This window comes from Pongo pygmaeus, chromosome 20 (assembly GCF_028885625.2).
Source record: "Pongo pygmaeus isolate AG05252 chromosome 20, NHGRI_mPonPyg2-v2.0_pri, whole genome shotgun sequence".
In the NCBI taxonomy this organism is placed as follows: Eukaryota; Metazoa; Chordata; class Mammalia; order Primates; family Hominidae; genus Pongo; species Pongo pygmaeus.
The window spans coordinates 6,802,875-6,830,783 of record NC_072393.2 but is presented as its reverse complement, the minus strand read 5'-3'; the positions used below and the strand labels follow the sequence as shown (position 1 = coordinate 6,830,783).

At 45.6% G+C, this 27,909-nt stretch overlaps 1 protein-coding gene across 1 annotated transcript in view; it reads right to left on the bottom strand.

The window, feature by feature from the left end:
* Nucleotides 1–8,137: 8,137 nt before the first annotated feature.
* VAV1 (vav guanine nucleotide exchange factor 1) overlaps nucleotides 8,138–27,909 on the bottom strand; it is an 83,474-nt gene continuing 63,702 nt past the window's right edge. The window contains exons 22-27 of the mRNA XM_054465608.2: nucleotides 21,940–21,971; nucleotides 17,009–17,125; nucleotides 14,366–14,453; nucleotides 12,525–12,639; nucleotides 11,513–11,664; nucleotides 8,138–8,444 (exon numbers count right to left, since the gene is read on the bottom strand). Of these exons, the coding sequence (XP_054321583.1) occupies nucleotides 8,391–8,444; nucleotides 11,513–11,664; nucleotides 12,525–12,639; nucleotides 14,366–14,453; nucleotides 17,009–17,125; nucleotides 21,940–21,971 (558 nt within the window). The 3' untranslated portion in view covers nucleotides 8,138–8,390. The remainder of the gene's footprint in view (nucleotides 8,445–11,512; nucleotides 11,665–12,524; nucleotides 12,640–14,365; nucleotides 14,454–17,008; nucleotides 17,126–21,939; nucleotides 21,972–27,909) is intronic.

Below are 27,909 nucleotides of genomic sequence, written 5' to 3'. Positions count from 1 at the left end.
ACGCATGCCACCACGCCCAGCTGATTTTTCTTTTTTGACGTGGAGTCTTGCTCTGTCGCCCAGGCTGGAGTGCATTGGCACAATCTCAGCTCACTGCAAGCTCCGCCTCCCAGGTTCACACCATTCTCCTGCTTCAGCCTCCCGAGTAGCTGGGACTACAGGCGCCTGCCACCACACCCGGCTAATTTTTTGTATTTTTTTAGTAGAGACGGGGTTTCACCATGTTAGCCAGGATGGCCTCGATCTGACCTCATGATCCACCACCTCGGCCTCTCAAAGTGCTGGGATTACAGGCGTGAGCCACCGCGCCCAGCCTAATTTTTGTACTTTTAAGAGAGATGGGGTTTCACCATGTTGGCCAGGCTGGTCTCAAACTCCTGACCTCGTGATCCTCCCGCATCGGCCTCCCAAAGTGCTGGGCTTACAGGCCTGAGCCACCGCGCCCAGCTGGCAAGTAGTTTTTGACTGTCTGGGTCCATGTCCATTTGTGCATCTGTTTGCCAAGAATGTAGGGTCATTGGGAGGGAATCTTTGTCTCTGTGAATCTCTGCAGTGTGTGCTTGTTTGTGTGGTATCTCCGGGGCTGCCTTCTTTATCAACATCTATGTGTCTGTTTTGGCCATTTGCACATGTAGGCATTTCTATGAGGACTTTGTGTACTCTGTGTGTGTGTGTGTGTGTGTGTGTGTGTTTGTCTGTCTGTCTTAGGGGTTGAATTGCTTCCCCCACCTCCTCAAATTTACATGTTGAAATCCCAATCCCCAGGACATCAGAATGTGACCTTATTTGGAAACAGAGTCTTTACAGATGGAGTTAAGGATCTTGAGATGAAATCATGCTGGATTTAGGGTAGATCCTAAATATAATGACAATGTCTTTATAAGACAAGAGAAGGAGATTTGGACACACAGAGGAGCTGTCTATATGAAGACAGAGGCAGAGATCAGAGCGATGTGTCTGCAAGGCAAGGAACACTGGAGATTGCCTGCCACCACCGGAAGCTGGAACAGGCAAGAACAGACCCTCCGCCAGAGCCGTCAGGGTGAGCCCACACCTTGATCTTGGCCTTCTGGCCTCCAGAACTGGGAGAGAATCGATTTCTGTTGTTTCAGCCACTTTGTTGGTGGTGGTTTGGTATGGCAGCCCTAGAGAACCAATTCAGCGCCTGTGTGTGTGCACATGTGTGTGCCATGCACGTGGGTCTAGCAAGCTAATACAGTGTTTGTGTGCACACATGTGCATGTGTGTTTGCACACACGTGTGTGTATATGTGTGCCATGCATGTGGGTCCAGCAAACTAATATAGTGTCTGTGTGTCTGCACAAATGTTTGTGTATGTGTGTGCACCTGTTTGTGCCACACAGGTGGGTCTAGCAAACTAATACAGTGTGTGTGTGTCCACATATGTGCGTGCATGTGTGTGCATGTGCGTGTGCTATGCATGTGGGCCTAGCAAACTAATACAGTGTCTGTGTGTGCACACACGCACGTGTGTGTGTGCACAGGCATGTGTGTCCCATGCACGTGGGTATAGCAAACTAATACAGTGTCCATGTGTGCACACACGTGTGTATGTGTGTGCATATGCATATGCCATCTATGTAGGTCTAGCAAACTCATACAGGGTATGTGAGCATACACATGTGTGCCTGTGTGTGTGTGTGTGTGCGTGCATGTGAACAGACACACACACCTCCAGGCAGCCAGGAGTAACTGACATCCAGCCCCAGATGACTTCCCAGTTAGGGCATTGTGAGGCTGCTGTGTGAACTTTGAACCTCTGTATTCGCATATTGGGGTACCAGCTGTTCCTTCAAACCCAACTCCCCAGCTATTAGCAGAGGCCACTTTAGGGCACACCTGAGGCCCTCAGAGCTGACCAAGGGCCCCTCATCACCTCCACCACACCTGTAAGAAGTGGCTTCCTCCATCGAGATACCTTCAGAATTCAGTTACTCCCTCCTTCTTCTTGGTCCCCTGGGGACACATAAGAAGGGAAATCTTGCATCAGGCCTCACCTGGGCTTTATCCCTCTCCTAACAACCCTTTCTTTTCTTTTTCTATTTTTTTTGAGATGGGGTCTTGCTCTGTCGCCCAGGCTGGAGTGCAATGATGCAATCTCAGCTCACTACAACCTCCACTTCCTGGGTTCAAGCGATTCTCCTGCCTCAGTCTCCTGAGTAGCTGGGATTACAGGTCCATGCCACCAAGCCAGGCTAAATATATATATGTATATATAAATATATATATATATACACACAAATTTTTGAGTAGAGATGGTGTTTCACCATGTTGGCCAGGTTGGTTTCGAACTCCTGAGCTCAAGTGATCCACCTGCCTCGGCCTCCCAAAGTGCTAGGATTATAGGCATGAGCCACCACGCCTGGTCTCCCAACAACTTTTCACCCACCCCACCCCCACTTTCCTCCCTCTCCAAGCAAAATGAGCCCCTTGAAGTTTCCAGAACCTACCAGGATCACTATCATTTGCACCTCTCCCTAAAACACTTTCCCTTCATTATTTATTATTATTATTATTATTATTGAGTCTCACTCTGTCATCCAGGCTGGGGTGCAGTGGTGCAATCTCAGCTCACTGCAATCTCTGCCTCCTAGGTTCAAGTGATTCTCCTACCTCAGCCTCCCGAGTAGCCGGGATTATGGGCACCTTCTGCCACACCAGCTAATTTTTGTATTTTTAGTAGAGATGGGGGTTTCACCATGTTGCCCAGGCTGGTCTCGAACTCCTGACCTCAAGTGATCCGCCGCCTCAGCCTCCCCAAGTGCCGGGATTACAGACATGGACCACCGTGCTCGGCTGTCCCTTCATTTATTTTCTAGGTGACTCCATCCAGCTGATTATACAGTTGCCACCTTAGATGTTTCCTCCTCCAGGAAGCCCTCCCTGACCATCCTCCCCTACTCAAGCCTGGGTTAGATCTGTATTTGCTCCCACAGCCACCTATTCTCCTTATGAAATTCATCAACTCCATGTTATAATTGCCTGGTTGATTGTTACAGTCCCCTACTGGATTATACATGCTTTTCAGGCAGGTCTGCGCCTGAGTCATTCACACAGCCTGGGGTTGAAGGTGAGGGCCAGCCAGGAACTCCAAGAACAAGTCCGTGACCTCAGCCTCACCAACACCCTGAACTAGACAGCCCAGGTAGCCACCTTAGGCCGTAGGTAGGTTCATGGTGTGACTCTGGGGCAGTCACGGGAGGGGCAGAAACCCCCCATCCTAGTTCCTGAGCCCTTGTGACTGCATTGCTTCCTCCGACACCCATTTCCAGATTCATGGTTCCTCAAACATGAAAAACACTTCACTCCAGGCTTCAGAGGCTATATCCTGCACCTGGCCAGGTGCATGCAGGTACCATCTAGGCGCTGGCTTACCTGGGGTTGTAGAGAGAGCTAGGATATGCCAAGATCCCCACCCGGCACTAGAGTGATGGTTAAGAGTGTGGCTCTGTGCTTAGATGCGTACCGACTCTGTGCCCGTGGCAAGCTGATTTCATCTTTCTCTGGTTCAGAGAGGCGAAGTCTTTCCCAAAACTTTATAGCTAATTTCACAGGGGCAGAGAGGACCTTAGAATCTCTTGGAGCCCTGGCCACTATGCTCTACTTCATACAAAAATAAAAACCGGCCAGGCCCAGTGGCTCACGCCTGTAATCCCAGCACTTTGGGAGGCCGAGGCGGGTGGATCACGAAGCCAGGAGATCAAGACCATCCTGACTAACACGGTGAAACCCCGTCTCTACTAAAAAGGCAAAAAATTAACCGGGCGTGGTGGTGGATGCCTGTAGTCCCAGCTACTCCAGAGGCTGAGGCAGGAGAATGGCATGAACCTGGGAGGCGCAGCTTGCAGTGAGCCAAGATCACGCCACTGCACTCCAGCCTGGGCGACAGAGTGAGACTCCATCTCAAAAACAACAACAACAACAACAACAAAACCCGGCCAGGTACAGTGGCTCAAGCCTGTAATCCCAGCACTTTGGGAGGCTGAGGAGGGCAGATCACGAGGTCAGGAGATCGAGACCATCCTGGCCAACATGGTGAAACCCCGTCTCTACTAAAAATACAACTATTAGCTGGGCGTGGTGGCATGTGTCTGTAATCCCAGCTACTCGGGAGGCTGAGGCAGGAGAATCGCTTGAACTCGGGAGGTGGAGGTTGCAGTGAGCCAAGATCGCGCCACTGCACTCCAGCCTGGCGACAGAGCTAGACTCCATCTAAAAAAAAAAATAAATAATAAAATAAAAAAATAAAATAAAATACCACGAAGCTGGCTGTGAGATCAACTTAGATAATGTGTATGAAGTTCTTACTTTCATGGCGCCAGACAACATTGAATACTTGACATGGGAGGTGCCTCTATTAGTAGTACGGTAAGGGAATACATTTGGAAGTATGAGCTACTTTTTCCCAAATTAATTTATAGCCCATGATCCTTCCCCAGCCCTGTCTGCTTAGGCCAGCCCATCTTTTTGCCTACTAAGGGTTATTCTAGCAGCCTGCCGGTTTACCCAAAAAGCAACTCCCTGGCTTTTGTTGGTCAGTTGGTTACTTGGTTGTTTTTTTGTTTTATTTTGTTTTGTGTTTGTTTTTTGTTTTTGTTTTTGTTTGAGATGGAGTTTTGCTCTGTCACCCAGGCTGGAGCACAGTGGTGCGGTCTCGTCTCACCGCAAACTCCGCCTCCCAGGTTCAAGTGATTCTCCTGTCTCAGCCTCCCAAGTAGCTGGGATTACAGGCACCTGCCACCACGCCCGGCTAATTTTTTTATTTTTAGTAGAGACGAGATTTCACCATGTTGGCCAGGCTGGTCTCAAACTCCTGACCTCAAGTGATCTGCCCACCTTGGCCTCCCAAAGTGCTGGGATTACAGGTGTGAGCCACAGTACCTGGCCTGGTTGGTTTTTAGAGATGAGGTCTCACTCTGTTGCCTAGGCTGGAGTGCAGTGGTGCCATCATAGTTCACCGCAGCCTCCACCTCCTGGGCTCAAGCAATCCTCCTGCCTCAGCCTCCTGAGTAGCTGGGACTACAGTTGTGTGCCATCATGCACAGCTAATTTTTTTTTTTTTTTTTTTTGTAGAGAGGAAGATCTCGCTATTTTGTGCAGGCTGGTCTCGAGCTCCTGGCCTGAAGCAATCCTCTGGCCTCAGCCTCCCTGGCTTTCGAACTTCAAAATCTTCCTTGGAGATCCTGAATCTTAGTTTATGAGCATTAAAAAAAAAAGTCTAAGGGCTGGGCGCAGTGGCTCACCCCTATAATCCCAGCACTTTGGGAGGCCAAGGCTGGCAAATCACGAGGTCAGGAGATCAAGACCATCCTGGCCAACATGGGGAAACCCCGTTTCTACTACAACTACAAAAATTAGCCAGGCGTGGTGGTGGGCACCTGTATTCCCAGCTACTTGAGAGGCTGAGGCAGGAGAATCGCTTGAACCTGGGAGTCAGAGGTTACAGTGAGCCGAGATCGCCGCCACTGCATCCCAGCCTGGTGACAGAGCGAGACTCCGTCTCAAAAACAACAACAACAACAACAAAAACAAACAAACAAACAAAAAAACCCAAAAGCCTAAGCTCTAAAGGACTCCAGATAAAAATCTGGTCATAGTAGGTGCTAGGGGATAGGGGCAGAGGGGGATGGGGAGTTGATTAATGGGTACAGAGTTTCAGTTTTGCAAGATGAAAAAGTTCTGGAGATGGATGCTGGTGATGGTTGCACAACAATGTGAATGTACTTAACACTATTCAACACTTAAAAATGCTTAAGATAGGCTGGGCGCAGTGGCTCATGCCTGTAATCCCAGCACTTTGGGAGGCTGAGGCAGGTGCATCACGAGGTCAGGAGATTGAGACCATCCTGGCTAACACGGTGAAACCCCGTCTCTACTAAAAATACAAAAAATTAGGCAGGCGTGGTGGCAGGCGCCTGTAGTCCCAGCTACTCAGGAGGCTGAGGCAGGAGAATGGCGTGAACCCAGGAGGCAGAGATTGCAGAGAGCTGAGACCGCGCCACTGCACTCCAGCCTGGGCAACAGAGCAAGACACCATTTCAAAAAAAAAAAAAGTTTAAGAAAATAAATTTCATGTGATGTATATTTTACTGCAATTTTAATAATTAAAAAAGACTATTAAATAAAAAATGGCTGGGTGAGGTGGCTGACACCTATAATCCCAGTACTTTGGGAGGCCGAGGTGGGTGGATCACCTGAGGTCAGGAGTTCCAGACCAGCCTGGCCAACATGGCGAAACCCCGTCTCTACTAAAAATACAAAAAATTAGCTGGGCATGGCGGCACGTGCCTGTAATCCCCACTACTCGGGAGACTAAGGCAGGAAAATCACTTGAACCCAGGAGGCAGAGGTTGCAGTAAGCCAAGATTGTACCACTGCACTCCAGCCCAGGCAACAGAGCAAGACTCTGTCTCAAAAAGAAAAACAAATGAGGCCAGGTGCAGTGGCTCATACCTGTAATCCCAGCATTTTGGGAGGCCAAGGTGAGAGGATCGCTCGAGCCCGTGAGATCAAGACCAGCCTGGCCAACATAGCAACACCCCCTCCCTACAAAAAATAAAATAAAATATTAGCCGGGTATGGTAGTGCTTGCTTTTAGTCCCAGCTACTTGGGAGGCTGACGTGGGAGGATCGCTTGACACCAGGAGGTGGAGGCTGCAGTGAGTTATGATTGTGCCACTGCGCTCTGGCCTGGGCAACAGAGTAAGACTCTGTCCCTGAAAAAATAAAATAAAATAATTTAAAAAGAAAGAAAAATGAATGAGCGGTACATTTTTGTGATCTCGAATCTTTGAGTACAAAATTCGTTCCTGAGTATAAAAATCTTTGAGTATATAAAAAAGAAATTCTCGCTTTTATTTATATTTATTTATTTATTTTTTTTTTGAGACCAAGTCTTGCTCTGTCACCCAGGCTGCAGTGCAGTGTCATGACCTCTGCTCATAGCAACCTCCGACTCCTGGGTTCAAGCGATTCTCCTGCCTCAGCCTCCCTTGTAGCTGGGATTACAGGCACCTGCCACCACGCCCAGCTAGTTTTTGTATTTTTAGTAGAGATGGGGTTTCACTATGTTGACCAGGCTGGTCTTGAACTCCTGACCTCAGGTGATCCGCCTGCTTCAACCTCCCAAAGTGCTGGGATTACAAGCATGAGCTACTGCGCCAAGCAAATTCCTGCTTTATTTAATTTAATTTAATTAATTAATTTATTTTTGAAATGGAGTCTCACTCTGTTGACCAGGCTGGAGTGCAGTGGTGCAATCTTGGCTCACTGCAACCTCCGCCTCCCAGGTTCAAGCGATTCTTCTGCCTCAGCCTCCTGAGTAGTTGGGATTGTAGGCACCGGCTAGTTTTTGTAGTTTTAGTAGAGACAGGGTTTTGCCTTGTTGGCCAGGCTGGTCTTGAACTCCTGACCTCAGGTGATCCACCTACCTCAGCCTCCCAAAGTGTTGGGATTACAGCCATGAGCCACCACGCCCGGCCCAAAAGAGGGAATTTCATATCCTGGATTCAAGTTGTATTGTGTTAATAAATGACAGAGAACAGCAATCAAGTTAGGAGACAGAAATTGGTGAGAGGGCTTTGTCTATGGATTGGTGAGGGGCTTTGTCTGTGATTGGTGAGGGGGCTTTGTCTGTGGTTGGTGAGGGGGCTTTGTCTGTGGTTGGTGAGGGGGCTTTGTCTGTGATTGGTGAGGGGGCTTTGTCTGTGGATTAGTGAGATGGCTTTGTATGTCTGTGAATTGGTGAGGGGGCTTTGTCTGTGATTGGTGAGGGGACTTTGTGATTGGTGAGGGGGCTTTGTCTGTGATTGGTGAGGGGGCTTTGTCTGTGGATTGGTGAGGGGCTTTGTCTGTGATTGGTGAGGGGGCTTTGTCTGTGGATTAGTGAGATGGCTTTGTATGTCTGTGAATTGGTGAGGGGGCTTTGTCTGTGATTGGTGAGGGGGGTTTGTCTGTGATTGGTGAGGGGGGTTTGTCTGTGATTGGTGAGGGGGCTTTGTCTGTGAATTGGTGAGGGGGCTTTGTCTGTGGATTGGTGAGATGGCTTTGTCGGTGTGGCACACTCTCTTCCCATCTCTCTCCTAGCAGGTCCTTCTGAATGACACCAGTCCTTCCATCCATCTTCATCCTTTTATTAAATGTAACCCCCTTGAGCCCCGTCTGCTTGAGGGGACCCAAAAGGAAATCGGGGTGTTATAAATTAACCATGTCAGGGCACATCCCAGGAGCACCGCCAGCTGGACGCTGGCCTCCTCCAGTCCATCCCAAAGTCTCCACCCGCCGGGAGCTGTCACAGCCCCTGGCCCCGCTGCCTGCCCACGCCGGGCTCAGAGCCTGGAGTTTCTCGTTCTCTGCCAAGGCACCAGGGCTCAGCAGTATTCAGAATAATCTTCCTCCACGTAGTTGGCAGGGAACCAGCCAACCTGGAAACAGATGAGGAGTTCATCAGAGCAAACTCTGCACATCCTCCTACTGCCCCTCAACACACCAGGCAGGCTCCCTCCCACCTCAGGGCCTTTGCACCTGCTATTCCTTCTATCTATCCCAGAAAACACATCACCCAACATACGCAAGGCTGACCACTCACACACACACCCATTACCTCCTAAAAGTCCCTCCCAAAATGTCACTTTATCAGCAAGGCCTTCCTAGCCACACTATTCAAAATTGCAAGCTCCACCCACCCCAACACTCCTTAGCCGCTTTTCTTTTTCTTTTCTTTTCTTTTTCTTTTTTTTTTTTTATTTTATTTATTTATTTTTTTTGAGACAGAGTCTCACTCTGCCCCCCAGGCTGGAGTGCAATGGTGCAATCTCGGCTCACTGCAACCTCCACCTCCCGGGTTCAAGTGATTCTCCTGCCTCAGCCTCCCGAGTAACTGGGATTACAGGCGCCTGCCACCACACCCGGCTAATTTTTTTGTATTTTTAGTAGAGATGGGGTTTCACCATGTTGGCCAGGCTGGTTTCAAACTCCTGACCTCCAGTGATCTGCCCATCTCAGCCTCCCAAAGTGCTAGGATTACAGGCGTGAGTCACCGCACCTGGACCCCTTTTCTTGCTTTATCTTTCTCTATAGCACGTATCACCATCTGATTCATTATGTATCATTTGCTTATTTACAAACTTTTTGTCTGTTCCCCTCCCTGCAACTACAATGTGAGCTCTACAAGGCAGGATTTTTTTTTTTTTTTTTTTTTTGAGACAGAGTCTCACTCTGTTGCCCAGGCTGGAGTGCAGTGGTGCGATCTCAGCTCACCACAACCTCCGCCTCCTGAGTTCAAGCGATTCTCCTGCCTCAGCTTAATGAGTAGCTGGGATTACAGGCTCACGCCACAACGCCCAGCTGATTTTTTTGTATCTTTAGTTAAGACAGGGTTTCGCCGTGTTGGCCAGCAAGTCTCAAACTCCTCTCCTCAAATGATCCACCCACCTTGGCCTCCCAAAGTGCTGGGATTACAGGCATAAGCCACCACGGCTGGCCAGCAGGGATTTTTGTCTGTATTATTTGTCACTGAATCCCAAGAGCCTAGAACAGTTCCTGGCACACAGTAGATACTTAATGAATATTTATTGGCTGGATGGATAGATGAATGGATGGATTATTGGATTGATGGGTAGGTGGATAGATAGGTAGATAGAAAGATAGATAATGAATGGATAGATAGATAGATGAATGGGTGGATGGATACATGGATTGGTGAGTGGTGATTGGATGGATGAGTGAATGGTGGTCAGGTGGATGGATGGATGAATTAATGGACTGGTTGGTAGGTGTATGGATGGATAAATATAGAGCTAGATTAACAGATGGGTGCATGCATGGATAGATGGATGGATGCATAGATAGAAATGGATGAATAGATGTTGGCTGGATGGGTGGATTAATGGATAGATTAATGTTTTAATGGGTGGGTAGGTGGATAGATTAATGTTTTAATGGGTGGGTAGGTGGATAGATGGATAGATAGATGCATGAATGGAAGGGTGGGTGGATGAATGAATAGATGCATAGGTTGAGATAGATGGATGCACAGATGAATGGATGATTTGTGGATGGATGGATAGATGGATGGATGGATAGATGGATGGATGGATGGATGGATGAATCCTTTACATCCCAATCCTTCCTCAATGCTCCAAAAGCCTCTCTCAAAGCCTAATTGTCCTCTACTGCTCATTAAACTGACCCTCCAATGTTTTAACAAAACTCCTCATTGATGCAATTATCCAGATCATTTTTTGTGTATATTTTCCCCAGTAGAATGTAAACTCTAACCACTGTCCTTGTCTTCATTACACAAATATATTTCTGAGAAATCCATCATAAGGCAGAATTCTAGAGGCTGAGAAGTCATCAGTGGATGAAATAAAGAAGGTGCTCTGCCTTCATGGAACAAAAATAAGAACTTGGCAGAAACAAGAGGGCTTGACGAGCCCCGAGGTCTATTCCACTCCTTAGAGTTGGAATTCAAGCAGGCAAAGTGAGCACAGTGGTTTAGTCCCAGCTCTACCTCTTTGTATATTCAGTACTGATTAAGCACCTACTGTGTGCCAGGCACTGTCCCAAGCACTGGTGTGATGTTGCAGTGAGCAAGACAGACACAAATCCCTGCCTCCTGCCTTGACGTTTTCCAAACATGCCAATCACCCTCTCACCCCAGGGCCTTTGCACACACTGGTCCTTCTGTCTGGAAAACTTTCCCCCAATGCATCTACAACCTTTTCACTTGGATGACTTTATTTATCCCTTATTAATCAGTTTGGCCTTTCAGAAGTCATCCTGATCTGCTCCTAGGGTGGGTCAGGGGCTCCCTCAGTGCTCCCACGCTGCCCTGTGATTCTCCACCACAATCTCTTTTATTCTTTCTCCTTTTTTTTAAAGACAGGGTCTTGTTCTGTCACCCAGGCCGGAGTGCAGTGGCACAATCATAGCTCACTGCAGCATCCAACTCCTGGACTCAAGCAATCCTCCCACCTCAGCCTCCCGAGTACCTGGGACTACGAGCACACACTACCACGCCCAACTAATGTTTTTATTTTTATTTATGTAGAGATGGGATCTCACTATTTTAGCCAGGCTGGCCTTGAATTTGTGGCCTCCCACCTCAGCCTCCCAAAGCACTGGGATTACAGGCATGAGCCACAGTGACCGGCACCCTTGTTAGTCTTGACCACTCAGTGTCATGACTGCTTGGTTATAGGTCTGTCCTCCACATTCGATTATAAGTTTCATGAGGGCAATCCTTGTACCGTGCTTGTTTCTGTCTCCTCGGCACCCAGCACAATGTCTGCACACAGCAGGTGCTGAATACATGCAGGTAGGTTGCATAAATGCATAAATGACATCCCTGTGTCCCTTCCTTCCCTCCGACCAGGAGAGACCTCCATGGGAGCTGCACCTCACCTTCTCCAGTCCCCAATTCCAGTCTCCTCCACCACCAGCTCAACCCCCATGCCCTCCCCCTGTCACCCAGCCCTGCCTGCCTCACCCGGCCATAGATCTCCCCTCGCCACCAGCCTTGCTGTCCCTTCTTGTTAAGGATCTTGATGATGTCACCCTCCTTGAGCGACAGCTCTGATCGGTCTCGAGCGCAGAAGTCATAGCGGGCTTTGGCTGTGCCAAAATACTTTGTGCTTCCCACTGTGGAGACAGAACAGAAGTGAGAAAAGGGTCTGGGGCAGATACCCACTCACTGTCTGGGGGCAAAAGCTCTCAGGACAGTAACTCCAGGATAAAGGGCTCCTCAGTGCTCTTTTCTGCAGAGTATTGGATGCCCTGTACTGTAAGGGGACACAATTGTACTCCCAGCGTCATCCTCCCATCCGAATTTAGAAAATAACACTTTTTTTTTTTTTGAGATAGAGTCTCTCTCTGTCGCCCAGACTGGAGTGCGGTGGCATAATCTCAGCTCACTGCAACCTATGCCTCCTGGGTTCGAGCGATTCTCCTGCCTCAGCCTCCTGAATAGCTGGGATTACAGGCCTGTGCCTCCATGCCTGGCTGATTTTTATTGTTTTTATTTAGTAGAGATGGGGTTTCACCATGTTGGCCAGGCTGGTCTTGAACTCCTAACCTCAAGTGATCCACCCGCCTTGGCCTCCTGAAGTGCTGGAGTTATAGGCATGAGCCACCACGCCCAGCCAGAAAATAAGACTGGTTTTGAATTTTTATTTTTGTTTTTTTATTTTGAGGCTGAGGCATGAGAATCCCTTCAACCTGAGAGGTGGGAGGCAAAGGTTGCCGTGAGCTAAGATTGCACCACTGCACTCCAGCTTAGGCAACAGAGTGAGACTCTGTCTCAAAAAATAAATTAATTAATTAATTTAATTAAATTAAAAAAATATATATGAAGGGATAGACAGGAGTGGAAAGGGTTTCCTGCTACTGTACAGATATGACCCCTGCAAGCCCATTGGAAGGGGTGTCAATGGCATCCCCAAACTCTCCCTCCACAATGGGAAGGGGCTGGGGCTGTAAGCCCCCAGTCTGAGACCTCCTACCTGCTGGCTTGCTGATGGTCCTCTTCTCAGGCTCCTTGAAGGGGAACTGCAAGGTGGTGTCCAGAGACTTGAAGCAATCCTTTAGGGAGTTCTGCTGGTAAAACTCCACCAGCTCCTAGAAGGCGGACAACATGGCAGATACTATCCCAGCGGGCCAGCCCATAAGGGGGCAGAGCTAGGAACAGCCATATGCAACTCCTCACATGAAGCAGGCCCTGCTTCTGGCCTCTTTGGAAAGTGACCCCTTAAATATTCCCCATGATGGGGAGTTCATCACCTTCCTGAGCAGCCAGGACTATTTATGGGGAAGGGACCACACTGCCTAAAACAAGTTCTTCCAGTAGTGGACTAACTTATTTCGTGATAAATTTACCAGATAATTAGCTCACAAAATTCAAAACCTTCTATGGGGCCACATGCCTTAATTTACAATTAGCAATCATCACCAGGCCAGATGTAGTGGTTCATGCCTGTAATCTCAGCACCTTGGGAAGTCAAGATGGGAGGATCACTTGAAGCCAAGAGTTCAAGACCAGCCTGGGCAACATAGCAAGATCCCATCTCTACAAAAGATTAAAAAAATTAGCCAGGCATGACAGTGCATGCCTGTAGTCCCAGCTATTCAGGAGGCTGAGGAGGGAGGATCGCCTGATGCCAGGGGTTTGAAGCTACAGTGAGCTATGATCACAACACTGCACTCTAGCCTGGACCACAGAGCAAGACCCTGTCTCTTGTATTTTTTTTAAAGTAAACCTATATGAAAAGTTCATAGATACTCATTACCCTATTCCAACAACTTGTCTGAAATTTTTCAGAAGTTAGAAATTGGGGGAATATGTTTCAGAATAAAAAGTATGGAGGGAAAAAAAAAGATTTGTTGAATAAATTAACCTTTGGGGGAGTCAAGGATCCATTTGAGAATCAAGAGAAATCTAAGACAAAAAATACAGATGCATGCAAAATTCTGGATTTTCTTTCAGAGGACTCAGTTTCTCAAGGGCCCACAGACCATGGGTAAAAACCATATGCCTTAGACCACTAGACCTAAAATCTCTAAAATATGGTTGAAAATTACAAGGCACCAAACAGAAGCAAGAACACTCAAAAGGCATTTGAATTATTGCTGAAATGATTATGCAGCAGATTAGGCAAAGACAAGCTATGGGCTCTGCCATTCAGTGAAGCTAGACAAGGAGTAAACCTCAGTTTTACCCATCTCTACAAAAAAAAATTATTTTTTTAATTAGCCACGCATGATGGTGCATGCCTATAGTCCCAGCTACTCAGGAGGCTGAGGGCAGAGATTATTTAACCCAGGAATTTGAGGCTGCAGTGTACTATGATTGCACCACTGCACTCCAGCCTGGGCAACAGAGCAAGACTCTCTCTCTCTCTCTCTCTCAATCTCTCTCTCTCTCTCTCTCTTTTTCTCTATCTATATATATAAAAATAGACACATATATATACATATATACTACATACATATGTATACATATGTATGTATATATACGTAAGTAAAATTTAAATACACATACATACATATGTATTTATATATACATATATACACACATACACATATACATAATGCACGAATATATGTATAAATAAAATTTAAAAATTAACATATCTTACCCTTAAATGCTCTGTCAATACTCAACTGCTGTTATTCATTATTATTCCCATTGTTCATCATTAAGAGCATAAGTTTAAGGTCACTTGCACTGTAGTGCCACTGGAGGGGGGTCACCCTGAATGTGGGAAAAGGGAGTCCCAAGGTGGAGGTGCAGGGCGGGTCCTCTTAGGTTCTGGAAAGCTGGGATTGAGCGGACATTGGCCCTTACCGTAAGCCCCCGGAAAGCCTTTTTCTCTGTGATCCGGTACAGTCCTTCTGCTGTCATGATTTTAATGTGCTTGACCTCGACGTTGTATCTGGAACCAGATGGTCACCAGGCCCTGAGTCTGGGGACCAGGCCCATTCCCCACCAAGCCCCAGACATGGAGGAAGCAACCTTGACCCCTTCAGGGAGGAGGAACTACTGGAACCCAAAGACTGAAGCTGTCCCAACAGAGCCCATTCCCTGGGGCCTTTGCTACCCTAAAGCCTTAATGTCTTCCTCTCGTAGAAGAGGAATCATCTCTGACTCACAGGTTTGTTGAGAAGTCAGTAAGATCTTGTAAAGGAGGCAGTGTTCTAGAATAGATAGGAAGAGACCTCCCCTTCCACCAATATAGACGACCATAGGATATAAAGGAAGAGGGAGGAAAGACCCATTTCTGTCAACTTGGTGGACATAGACTAAAAGGGGCCTTGGAGAAGACCTCCACTCCTGCTCATCTGGCAAACTAGATCACAAAACAAACAAACAAACAAACAAACAAACTCTTCCTATTAAAAAAAACCCTAGAAATGTTGAGAAAAAAATTGCTGAGCTCTCAAAAAAAAAAAAAAAAAGTAAGGGAAATTCACAGGAGCCAAAAATAACAATGAAATTACAAACTCAGCAGCATGTGACAGAAGGGAATTCCTCTACACTGTGGGTTGGAATGTAAGTTGGTGCAGCCACTGTGGAAAGCAGTTTGGAGGTTTCTTGAAGAACTAAAAATAGAACCACCATTTGATGCAGCTACCCTATGACTGGGTATCTACCCAAAGGAAAAAGTAATTGTGCTACCAAAAAGACACATGCCCTCGTATGTTCATCACAGCAGCCTTCACAATAGCAAAGACATGGATCGACCCAGGTGCCCATCAACAGTGGACTGGATAAGAAAATGTGGTACATATACACTATGGACTACTATATAGCCACAAAGAAGAATGAGATCATGTGCACTGCAGCAGCGTGGATGCCCTGGGTGTTATTATCCTAAACGAATTAACACAGAAACAGAAAACCAAATACCACATGTTCTCACATAAGCAGGGGTTAAACATTGGATACACATGGACATAAAGATGGGAACAATATTGGCCAGGCACAGTGGCTCACGCCTGTAATCCCAGCACTTTGGGAGGCCGAGGCGGGTGGATCACCTGAGGTCAGGAGTTCGAGACCAGCCTGGCCAACTGGTGAAACTGGCCCCCCACCCCCCACCCCACTGTCTCTACTAAAAATACAAAAAAATTAGCCAGGCATGGTGACGTGCACCTGTAATCCCAGCTACTCAAGAGGCTAAGGCAGAAGACTCGCTTGAACCCGGGAGGTGGAGGTTGCAGTGAGCTGAGATCGCGCCATTGCACTCCAGCCTGGGCGACAAAGTGAGACTCCATCTCAAAAAAAAAAGAAGGCTGGAAACAATAGACTCGGGGGAGCACTAGAGGGAGGAGGGTGAGATGAAAGAGCTGAAAAACTACCTATTGAGTATATGCTCACTCCCTGGGTGATGGGGTCACTCACGGCCCCAACGCTCAGCATCATGCCATATACCTTTGTAACAAACCTGCACATGTGCCCTCTGATTTTAAAATAAGTTGAAAAAAATATATATAGATGGGATGTAGTGGCTCACACCTGCCCTTTGGGAGGCTGAGGTGGGAGGATGTCTTGAGGTCAGGAGTATGAGACCAGCCTGGGCAACATGGAGAGAGACCCTCATCTCTACGAAAAATATAAACATTAGCTGGGTGTGGTGGTGCACACCTATAGTTCCAGCTACTCGGGAGGCTGAGCTAGGAGGGTCTCCTGAACCTGGGAGGCAGAGGTTGCAGTGAGCACTGCACTCCAGCCTGGGCAACAGAGAGAGAGTCTGTCACCAAAATAATAATAATAATAATAAAATAAAATTTAAAAAATTAGAAATTCCTGGAAGTTAAAAAAAAGAAAAAATATATATATGAAAATTGGTTAAAAATAAAAGCCTTCAGGCCAGGCACGATGGCTCACGCCTGTAATCCCAACACTTTGGGAGGCCGAGGCAAGTGGATCACTTGAGGTCAGGAGTTCGAGACCAGGCTGGCCAACATGGAGAAACCCCGTATCTACTAAAAATACAAAAATTAGCTGGGCATGGTGACGGGCGCCTGTAATCCCAGCTACTCGGGAGTCTGAGGCAGGATAATCGCTTGAACCTGGGAGGCGGAGGTTGCAGTGAGCTGAGATCTCACCACTGCACTCCAGCCTGGGTGACAGAGGGACTCTGTCTCAAAAAAAAAAAAAAAAAGAAAAAAGAAAGAAAGAAAAGAAAAAGAAAAAAAGGGGAAAAAAGAAAAAGAAAGGTCAGGGCGACAGAGGGAGACTCTGACTCAAATTAATTAATTAATTTTTAAGAGCCTTTTTGAGCCTCTATAGGAATCATATCTCTTTCTTGTGGTTGTGAATTAAAAGAAATAAGGAAGGTGAAAGGCACTCGGGAGCCAGCAGGAGCTTGGTAAAAGGTGGATGTTATTACTGTACATGTCTATAAAGTAAAACCTGGATACCCTTTTTCCCAGGCCCGCAGGGCCCAGGCCCCAAAAGGTTATGAGTCAGGGAGAGAGGAGTTACTTAATGCTGATGGCAAATTCTGCTGCATCCTTCACCCTCTGCCGCACCAAGAAAGTCCCGTCCGAGCGGTTGGCCAGGATGCTCTCTGCCCCTGCTCGCTCCATGGGGCCTGCGTACCTGCAAAGAGACACCAAGGACAGAGGTGGCACGGCCCCCGTGCCTGGGTCCCCATATTGCCATACGGAGGCTGCCTTTCCCCCTGAACCCCTTTGATTTTTTAAGTTGGTGACAGCCTGGATCTAACAGCCCTTCAGCACCAAGGTAGGCCCCGTGGAGGCAGGGGCCGGAGCCCAGACATGGGGAGCGGGCTTCCACTTATACAGGTCACCACCAAGATTTGACACACGGATTCGGGGGGATGGCTCAGCCCTTTGGGTCTGGCTGGGCGTCTGGAATTTGGCGATGGCTTCGCCGGGCACTTCCTGAAGGCTCACTGTGTGCCCATCTCTGTGGTCACCCGGACAGAAGTAGGGGAAGGAGAATGAGTCACGAGCCTCAGGTGCAAAATGTAAGTGAGAGCCAAAAAAACCTAGTCATCAAGGTAAATGACAATAAGTAAAACAAACAGTATTCTAATACAATATTCTTAGAAATCAAAATGAATAAAGTCAGCCATCAAAAGGGAAGCAGCACTGACATGGGCTACAATGGAGATGAGCCTTCAGTGAGAGAAGCCAGGCACAAACAGCCACACACTGTGTGATTCCACTCATAGGAAATGCCCAGAACACGCCAATCCACAGAGACACGAAGGAGACTCTTGGTTCACGGGGGCTGCGGGAGGCAGGAGCAACTGCCCGGGATGGGATTTATCTTGGGGGTGATGAGAATGTTTTGGAGCTAAACGGCAGCGATGGCAGCGCAGTATTGTAAATATACTAAATGCCACTGGCCGGGCGCTGTGGCTCACGCCTGTAATCCCAGCACTTTGGGAGGCCGAGGTGGGCGAATCACAAGGTCAGGAGTTCGAGACCAGCCTGGGCAACATGGTGAAACCCCGTCTCTACTAACAATACAAAAATTAGCTGGGCTTGATGGTGGGCGCCTGTAATCCCAGCTATTCAGGAGACTGAGGCAGGAGAATTGCTTGAACTCGGTAGGCGGAGGTTGCAGCGAGATGAGATCACACCACTGCACTCCAGCCCAGGCAACAGTGCGAAACTCTGTCTCCAAAAAAAAAAAAAAAGCCACTAAATATAAATGTAACATGAATATATTTATAATGTGAGTGTAAATATTCAATATAAATAATAGTTATATATAATAATATAAAATATATAATCATTATATAATAATATATAACTATCTATATTGTAGATAGCTATATATAATATAGATAGTTATATATAACTCTATAATATATAATGTGAATATAATATACATGTAATATTTATATTACATAGAATACACCATACATAGTCTATGTAAATGTAAAATATATGGTATAACATATAATATACTATAAATGTAAATGGGCAACATAAATAATACATACTAATTATATGTAATACATAATTATATATAATATATAATTTTTTTTTGAGACAGAGCCTCTCTCTGTGGCCCCGGCTGGAGTGCAGTGGCACGGTCTTGGCTCACTGCAACCTCTGCCTCCTGGGTTCAAGCAATTCTCCTGCCTCAGCCTCTCAAGCAGCTGGGATTACAGGTGCACACCACCACACCCAGCTAATTTTTTGTACTTTTAATAGAGGCGGGGTTTCACCATGTAGGCCAAGCTGGTGTCGAACTCCTGACCTCAAGTGATCCACCTGCCTCAGCCTCCCAAAGTGCTGGGATCACAGGCGTGAGCCACCGTGCCCAGCCCATAATACATAATTTTATATAAGCATAAATATCTCGTTAATGTAATGTATATTATAGTATATAATGTACAACATGATATAAATGTAACATACAATAAAGAATATTAATTATGTGTAATACATAATTATACATAATATATAATTTTATATAAGTGTAAATATGTCATGTTAATGTAAATGTATATTAAAATATATAATGTACAATATGACATAAATGTAACATATTATATAAATAATATTAATTATACATAATATATAATTTTGTCACCTAACATAATGTAAATGTAAATATGTAATATATAAAGCTACAGTATAGTATATTATATAACGCATAACATGATATATAAACATAAATGTGCAATATAAATAATAAATGTTAATTCTCTAGAATATGTAGCATAATATAAATGTAAATCTGTAATATAAATGTATTATGATATGTGGTATAATATGTGATAAGATGATATAAATGTAAATATACAATATAAAGAATAAATATTAGTTATATATTATACATAATTGTATATAAATATAATATAATGTAAATGTAAATAGGTAATCTATAAATCTTATTATAATATATTGTATACTGTATAATATAATATAAACATAAATGTGCAATATAAATAAAAAACATTAATTTGTGAAAATACATAGCATAATATAAATATATTTTATGATATGTGGTATAATATATAATAGGTTGTAAACATAAATACACAATATAAAGAATAAGTATTAATCATAAATCATATGTAACTGCATATAATATCTAACATCATGTAAATGTTACTATGTAATATAAATGTAAATATGAATAGAAATAGAAATGCCAGTAACCATTACAAGGTTAATTTTATGTTGTATGAATTTCACCTCATTTTTTTTTATTTAATTTTTTTTTTTTTTTTTGAGACAGAGTCTCGCTCTGTCGCCCAGGCTGGAGTGCAATGACGCAATCTCGGCTCACTGCAACCTCCGCCTCCCAGGTTCAAGCGATTCCCCTGCTGGGACTACAGGCGTGCACCACCATGCCCAGCTAATTTTTTTTGTACTTTTAGTAGAGACAGGGTTTCACCATGTTGCCCAGGCTGGTCTTGAACTCCTGACCTCAAGTGATCAACCCGCCTTGGCCTCCCAAAGCGCTGAGATTACAGGCATGAGCCACCGCGCCCAGCCGAATTTCACCTCAATTTTAAAAAACGAATGCAAATCTGGTTCGAGTTGGTGTTTAACATTTTTTTTTAATGAATGCAAAGAAACCATGATGAACAAACATCAAAATTCTGAATAAAGACAGAATCCGACTGCCCCACTCACCTCACCCACCTCCTCTTAGTCCCGGCTCTATTGGATCCTGTCTTTAGTTATAATTTTGATATTTGTTCATCTCGAATTTTTTTTGCCTTGTTTTTGATTTTTTTAATGTTGCATTAAAACATGATGGACCTTAATGACTGAGATTTTCAGCGTTCCCTTAAATCTTGCACCCACGAGAGAGCCTTGCTGGCCTCACCCTGGTCCCCAACCCATTGACCACATCTCGGAGCGGAAGGGCAGAAGGAGCGCTAACACAGGAGAACACGGTTCAAATCCCGACCATGCCACTTGCGTGTTCTAAGAACTTGGCAACTGGTTTTGCCTCTCTGGGCCTCAATTTCCTCTTCTGAAAAGAGGGAGATGCCACAGATGCACATTTTTTTATAAATGGCAATAGTGCACCTGCTACTATGTGGTACACAATTAGAAGATGGGAGTGTCGGCTGGGCACGGTGGCTCACGCCTGTAATCCCAGCACTTCGGGAGGCTGAGGCGAGTGGATCACCTGAGGTCAGGAGTTCGAGACCAGCCTGGCCAACATGGTGAAACTCTGTCTTTACTAAAAATATAAAAAATTAGCCAGGTGTGGTGGCGGGTGCCTATAATCCCAGCTCGGGAGGCTGAGGCAGGAGAATCGCTTGAACCTGGGAGGCGGAGGTTGCAGTGAGCCGAGATCATGCCATTGCACTCCAGCCTGGGCAACAAGAAGATGGGAGCATCATCATGCTGTGTTTTATTATTAGCAAAAGATGGTAAACTGAGGCACTGAGGCTTTGGGTTCAAATCCCATCTCCATCACTTCCTCACCATGTGACATTATGTAATTCACTTACCCTCTCTCAGCCTCATTTGCAAAAAAAAAAAAAAAAAAAAAGAAGAAGAAGAAGAAGAAAAGAAGAAGAAGAAGAAGAAAAGAAGAAAGTAGGGGGCAGAGAGTAAGAATCAAATCTATTTTCCGAAGGGTTTTTGTGAAGATTAAAGGAGCTCATTAAAGAGCTGATGCGCCAGCAATTGTTCAATGCTGCATTCTTTTATGTGCCGTTATGAAAGAACATTTCCTGCCTATAAAATTCAGCAGAAGATGGACACTGTGGATCGCAAGAGCCATTTCAATGTCAGAGATGTTCAAATGTGAAGGAAAAAAAAAAAACAACCATGCATCTTAGAACAGATTAAATGTAGTAATAACAACAGCTAATGCTGTAGAAAGTCCTCATTATCTGTCAGGACCAGGACTAAGCACTTGACAGACTCATTTACGCCTCCTAAAAACACTATGAAGTAGATACTGTCATTAAGCTATTTTCCAGAGAGGAATGCTGAAACAGAGAGAGGTTAAGTTACCGGCCCAAGGTCACACAGCTAGGTAAGGTTGGGGTCAGAATTTGAATCCAGGTCAGCGGGCTCCAAAAGCCACACTGTAAACCTCCACCCCTATATGCTTGACATGCTATAGGTGCAAAACAAACAAACAAACAAAACAAAAAATCCGACAAAAACAACTGGAACTGTCATTACCATCACCACCACCATCATTATCATCGTCATCATCATCATCATCATCATCGTAACCATTTTCCTTTCAACAAGACCATCATCTCCCAAGGTCAGGGACCCTCCTTTGTCTGTCCCATCCCCAGCGGCCCCCAGCCCAGAGCTAGATTCAGAAGTCAGTGCTCAGGGATGACAGAATGCATAACTAATTGGCTCGGAGATTCCTCCCATACACAGCCTGGAACCCCAACCCAGAAACCTCTCATTGAAACAGAAATAAATGTTTCTACTCACCAGAGATGAACAGACAGGTCCTGAGGAGGGCCCTGAGAATACAGAGAGACACTCCGACTTAGTGTAAAGACCCCAGCGTGACAGCAGAGGGAAGGGCACTTCATTCATTCATTCATTCACTCACTCATTCCACTTGCGTTTAGTGAGTACCTATTATGTGCCAGGCACTGTGGTACTCACTGGGAATAAAGTCCCAGAATCTCGGGGGAGAGACTGTCCCAGTATCATATAAAGCAAGGGTTGTCTTCCCAGAAGTTTATCATAACCCTCAAGTCAAGAATAGTTTTTACATTTTTAGATGGTTGGCAAAAATCAAAAGAATTTTTTTTTTAAGGGACAGAGTTTCACTATGTTGCCCAGGCTGGAGTGCAGCAGTATGATCATAGCCCACTGCAGCCTCGATCTCCCAGATTCAAGCGATCCTCTCACCTCAGCCTCCCAAGTAGCTGCGACTACAGGCACACACCACCACACCCGCTAATTTTTAATTTTTAAAAATTTTGTCGAGATGAGGGAGAGGGTCTCCCTTTGTTTCCCAGGCTGGTCTCAAACTCCTGACCTCAAGCAATCCTCCTGCCTTGGCCTCCCAAAGGTCTGGGACTACAAGCATGAGCCACCACACCTAGCCAAAAGAATATTTTTGGGATTGTGAAGATTATATGAAATTCACCTGTCAGTGCCCATGAATTATGCTTTGTAGGAACATAGCCATGTCTATACATTATTTACAGATTATCTACGGCTACTTTTGCACTCTAAGGGCAGAGCTGAAGAGTTGCAAAACCATATGGGACCCTGGAGGGTACGCATATTTACACTACTCTTCGGCTCTTTACAGAAAAAGTTTACCAACCCTCATCTAAATATGGGCGAAAGTGCTCACTTTCTTTTTTATTTTATGTATTTATTTATTATTTATTTTATTTATTTTTTTTTTTTGAGCCAGAGTTTTGCTCTTATTGCCCAGGCTGGAGTGCAGTAGCACAATCTCGGCTCACAGCAACTTCCACCTCCCAGGTTCAAGCAATTCTCCTGCCTCAGCCTCCCGAGTAGCTGGGATTACAGGTGTGTGTCACCACGCCCAGCTAATTTTGTATTTTTAGTAGAGATGGGGTTTCTTCCATGTTGGTCAGGCTGGTCTCGAACTCCCCACCTCAGGTGATCCACCCGCTTCGGCCTCCCAAAGTGTTGGGATTACAGGCATGAACCACCGCGCCCGGCCGAAAGTGCTCACTTTCACTACCTTAAAACAATTAGGACAGCTACTATAAGGCAAAAACAAATCAAGAAACAAAACAGAAAGTAGCAAATGTTGGCAAGGATGTGGAGAAATCGGAACCCTTGTGCACTGTTGGTGGGAATGGAAAATGGTGCACGACGAAAAACAGTATGTGCCGGGTGCGGTGGCTCACGCCTGTAATCCCAGCACTTCGGGAGGCCGAGGCGGGCGGATCACAAGGTCAGGAGTTCAAGACCAGCCTGACCAACATGGCAAAACCCCGTCTCTACTAAAAATACAAAAAATTAGCTGGGCGTCGTGACGCACCCCTGTAATCCCAGCTACTTGGAAGGCTGAGGCAGGAGAATCGCTTGAACCCGGGAGGTGGAGGTTGCAGTGACCCGAGATCACGACACTGCACTCCAGCCCGGGTGACAGAGCGAGACTGTCAAAAAGAAAAAAAAAAAAAACAGAAAGGAAGGAAGGAAGGAAGGACAGGAAAGAAAGAAAAGAAAGAAAGAAAAACAGTTGTAATCCCAGCACTTTGGGAGGCCAAGGCAGGTGGATCACAAGGTCAGGAGTTCAAGACCAGCCTGACCAACATGGCAAGACCCTGTCTCTACTAAATAGCCGGGTGTGGTGGTGCATGCCTGTAATACCAGCTACTTGGAAGGTTGAGGCAGGAGAATTGCTTGAACCCGTGAGGCGGAGGTTGCAGTGAGCTGAGATCGCCCACTGCACTCCAGCCTAGGTGACAGAGTGAGACTCTGTCTCCAAAAAAAAAAAAAGAAAGAAAAGCAATATGGGCTGGGTGCGGTGACTCATGCCTGTAATCCCAGCACTTTGGGAGGCCAAGGGGGGTAGATCACCTGATGTCAGGAGTTCAAGACCAGTCTGGCCAACATGGTGAAATCCCCATCTCTACAAAAATACAAAAATTAGCCAGGCATGATGGCGGGCACCCGTAATCCCAGCTGCTGGAAAGGCTGAGGCAGAAGAATCGCTTGAACCTGGGAGGCGGAGGTTGCAGTGAGCCGAGATGGTTCCATTGCACTCCAGCCTGGGGACAGAGCAAAACTCCCTATCAAAAAAAAAAAAAAAAAAAAAGGAAAAGAAAAATAGTATGGTGGTTCCTCAAAACATTAAAAACTAGAACTACCATATGACCCAGCCGCCCCATTTCTGAGTATATACCCAAAGGAACTGAAAGCATGGATTTGAAACGATATTTGCACACCCATGTTCGTAGCAGCTTTATTGACAATACGCAAAATTTGAAGCAACCAATTGTTTATTGATGGGAAAACGGATAAACAAAATACGGTATATGCATACCATGGAATATTAGCCTTAAGAATTAAGAAAATTGCCCAGGCACGGTGGTTCATGCCTGTAATCCTAGCACTTTGGGAAGCCAAGGAGGGTGGGTCGCTTGAGCCCAGGAGTTCGGGACCAGCCTAGGCAACATGATGAAACCCCGTCCCTAAAAAAAATACAAAAATTAGGCCGGGCGTGGTGGCTCATGTTTGTACTCCCAGCACTTTGGGAGGCTGAGGTGTGCAGATCGCCTGAGGTCAGGAGTTCGAGACCAGCCTGGCCAACATGGTGAAACCCCGTCTCTACTAAAAATATAAAAATTAGCTGGGCATGGTGGTGCATGACTGTAATCCCAGCTATTCGAGAGGCTGAGGCGGGAGAATGACTTGAACCCGGGAGGCTGAGGTTGCAGTGAGCCGAGATCGCACCATTCCACTCCAGCCTGGGCAACAAGAGCGAAACTGCGCCTCAAAAATTTTTTAAAAAGTACAAAAATTAGCCAGGCGTGGTGGCACATGCCTGTAGTCCCAGCTACTCAGGAGGCTGAAGTGGGAGGATCACTTAAGCTTAGGAGGTCAAGGCTGCAGTAAGTTATAATTGCACAACCACTGCACTCCAGCCTGGGTAACAGAACCACACCCTATCTCAAAAATTAAAAAAATAAAAATAAAAAGGCCGGGTGCGGTGGGTCACGCCTGTAATCCCAGCACTTTGGGAAGCCGAGGCGGGAGGATCACGAGGTCAGGAGATCGAGACCATCCTGGCTAACACAGTGAAACCCCGTCTCTACTAAAAATACAAAAAATTAGCCAGGCGTGGTGGCGGGTGCCTGTAGTCCCAGCTACTCGGGAGGCTGAGGCAGGAGAATGGCGTGAACCTGGGAGGCGGAGCTTGCAGTGAGCTGAGACTGCGCCACTGCACTCCAGCTTGTGCGACTCCGTCTCAAAAAAAATAAAATAAAATAAGAAAATTCTGACACATTCCACAACGTGGATGAGACTTGAATACGTTATGCCAAGTGAAACAAGCTAGACACAAAGGACAAATACTGTATGATTTCACTTATATGAGGTACTTAGGATAGCAAAATCCATAGAGCTCAAGAGCAGAATGTGAATGTCAGGGGCTGGGAGAGGGGACTAGGTGGTTGCTGTTTAATGGGTACAGAGTGCTGCAAGATGAAAAGTGTTCTGGAGATGATGGTGGTGATGATGGCAAAACACTTGAATGTACTTAATGCCACTCAACTGTACCTTAGAAAATGATTATGTTGGCCGGGCGTGGCGGCTCACGCCTGTAATCCCAGCACTTTGAGAGCCTGAGGCAGGGGGATCACTTGCGCCCAGAAGTTCGAAACCAGCCTGGGCAACATGGCAAAACCCCGTCTCTATGAAAAATACAAAAAATTAGCCAAGCATGGTGGTATGCACCTGTAGTCCTAGCTACTTGGGAGGCTGAAGTGTGAGGACCACCTGAGCCTGGGAGGCGAGGCTGCAGTGAGCCAAGATTGCACCATTGCACTCCAGCACAAGCAACAGAGTGAGATCCTGTCTCCAAAAGAAAGGTTACATTGTTAACTTTTATGTTCTATATATTTTGCCATAATCAAAAATAATAAAAATAAAATGAATGAGGAATCACCACCTCTACCTGGTTCTAAAACATTTTTATCACTCCAAAAGAAAATGCCATACCCAGCCGGGCATGGTGGCTCACACCTGTAATCCCAGCACTTTGGGAGGCCGAGGCAGGCAGATCATTTGAAGTCAGGAGTTTGAGATCAGCCTGACCAACATGGTAAAATCCCATCTCTACTAAAAATACAAAAAATTAGCCAGTCTTGGTGGTGCACACCTATAATCTCAGCTACTCAGTATTCTGAATTTTTCATTGTAATGGTTAGTTTTATGTTGTGCAAATTTCACCTCAATTTTTTAAAAGACAAAAGAGAAGGATGTTCTATGAGAGGATTGCTTGAGCCCAGGAGTTCAAGACCAGCCTGGACAACATAGTGAGACCCCATCTCTACAAAAAAAATCACACACAAAAAAATGGCTGCAGCTGGGTGCAGTGGCTCACACCTGTAATCACAACACTTTGGGAGGCCAAAGCTGGCGGATCACAAGGTCAGGAGTTCGAGACCAGCCTGACCAACATGATGAAACTCCATCTCTACTAAAAATACAAAAATTAGCCAGGTGTGGTGGCAGGCGCCTGTAATCCTAGCTACTCAGGAGGCTGAGGCAGGAGAATCGCTTGAAACCGGAAGGCGGAGGTTGCAATGAGCCGAGATCACCCCACTGCACTCCAGCCTGGGAAACAAGAGTGAAACTCCATCTTAAATAAATAAATAAATAAAGCTGAGCATAATGGCTTGCATCTGTGGTCCCAGCTACTCAGGAGGGTGAAGTGGGAGGATTGCTTGAGCCCAGGAGGTCAAGGCTGCAGTGAGTTAAAATCACACCATTGCACTCCAGCCTGGGTGACAGAATGAGACCCTCTCTCTAAAACAAAAAATTAAGAGATAGATAGAATAGATGGATGATGGATAGATAGGTAATAGGTAGATGGATAGATGATAGATGATAGACAGGTGATAGATCAATGATAAATGAATAGATGAGAGAGAAATGATAAGAAATAGGTAATAGATAATAGATGGTTAGATAGGTAGGTGAAAAATAGGCAGAGAGATGATCGGTGAATAGATAGATGATAGATAATACAAAGACAGATGATACATAGAAAAATGATAGGTGGATCAATAGATCATGAATGTATTGATAAGTAGATAGACGATAGATGATGGATGGATGGATGGATAGAAGAGTTGATTGATGAATGGATGGATTGACGGGTAGGTACATGGATGGATAGACATATAGATAAATAGATAGATAGATAATATGTAGATGATGACTAGATGGATAGATAGATGATAGGTAAATAGATAAAAGATTGATGATGATGATATAGATGATAGATAGATAGATAGTTAATAGATGGGTAGATAGGTGACAGGCAAATAGATGATAGGTAAATAGATAGATAATATATAGATAAATGATAGATGGATGCATGGATAGATAGACAGCTAGCTAGCTAGATAGGTAGATAGATAGATAGACAGACAGACAGACAGACAGATGGGGGCAGAAGGGACAGCTCTTCCTTGCAGTAGAACACCAGCTAATAAATTTGGAAAGAATGATGGAGTTGGAAACTCCTATTGTAAGTTGACAGTGGAGAAACCATAGGAACAAAAAAATTTTTGATAAAATTTTTGGGGAAATGAGCAACATTTAAATACAGACTACGAATTAAATAGTAGTATAATGTCAATGTTGAATTTTGTGTCTTTTAAAATCTTGTTCTGGTTATGTACGAGAAGGCTCTTGCTCTTAAGAAGTATTTAGCGGTAAAGGGGAATGTCG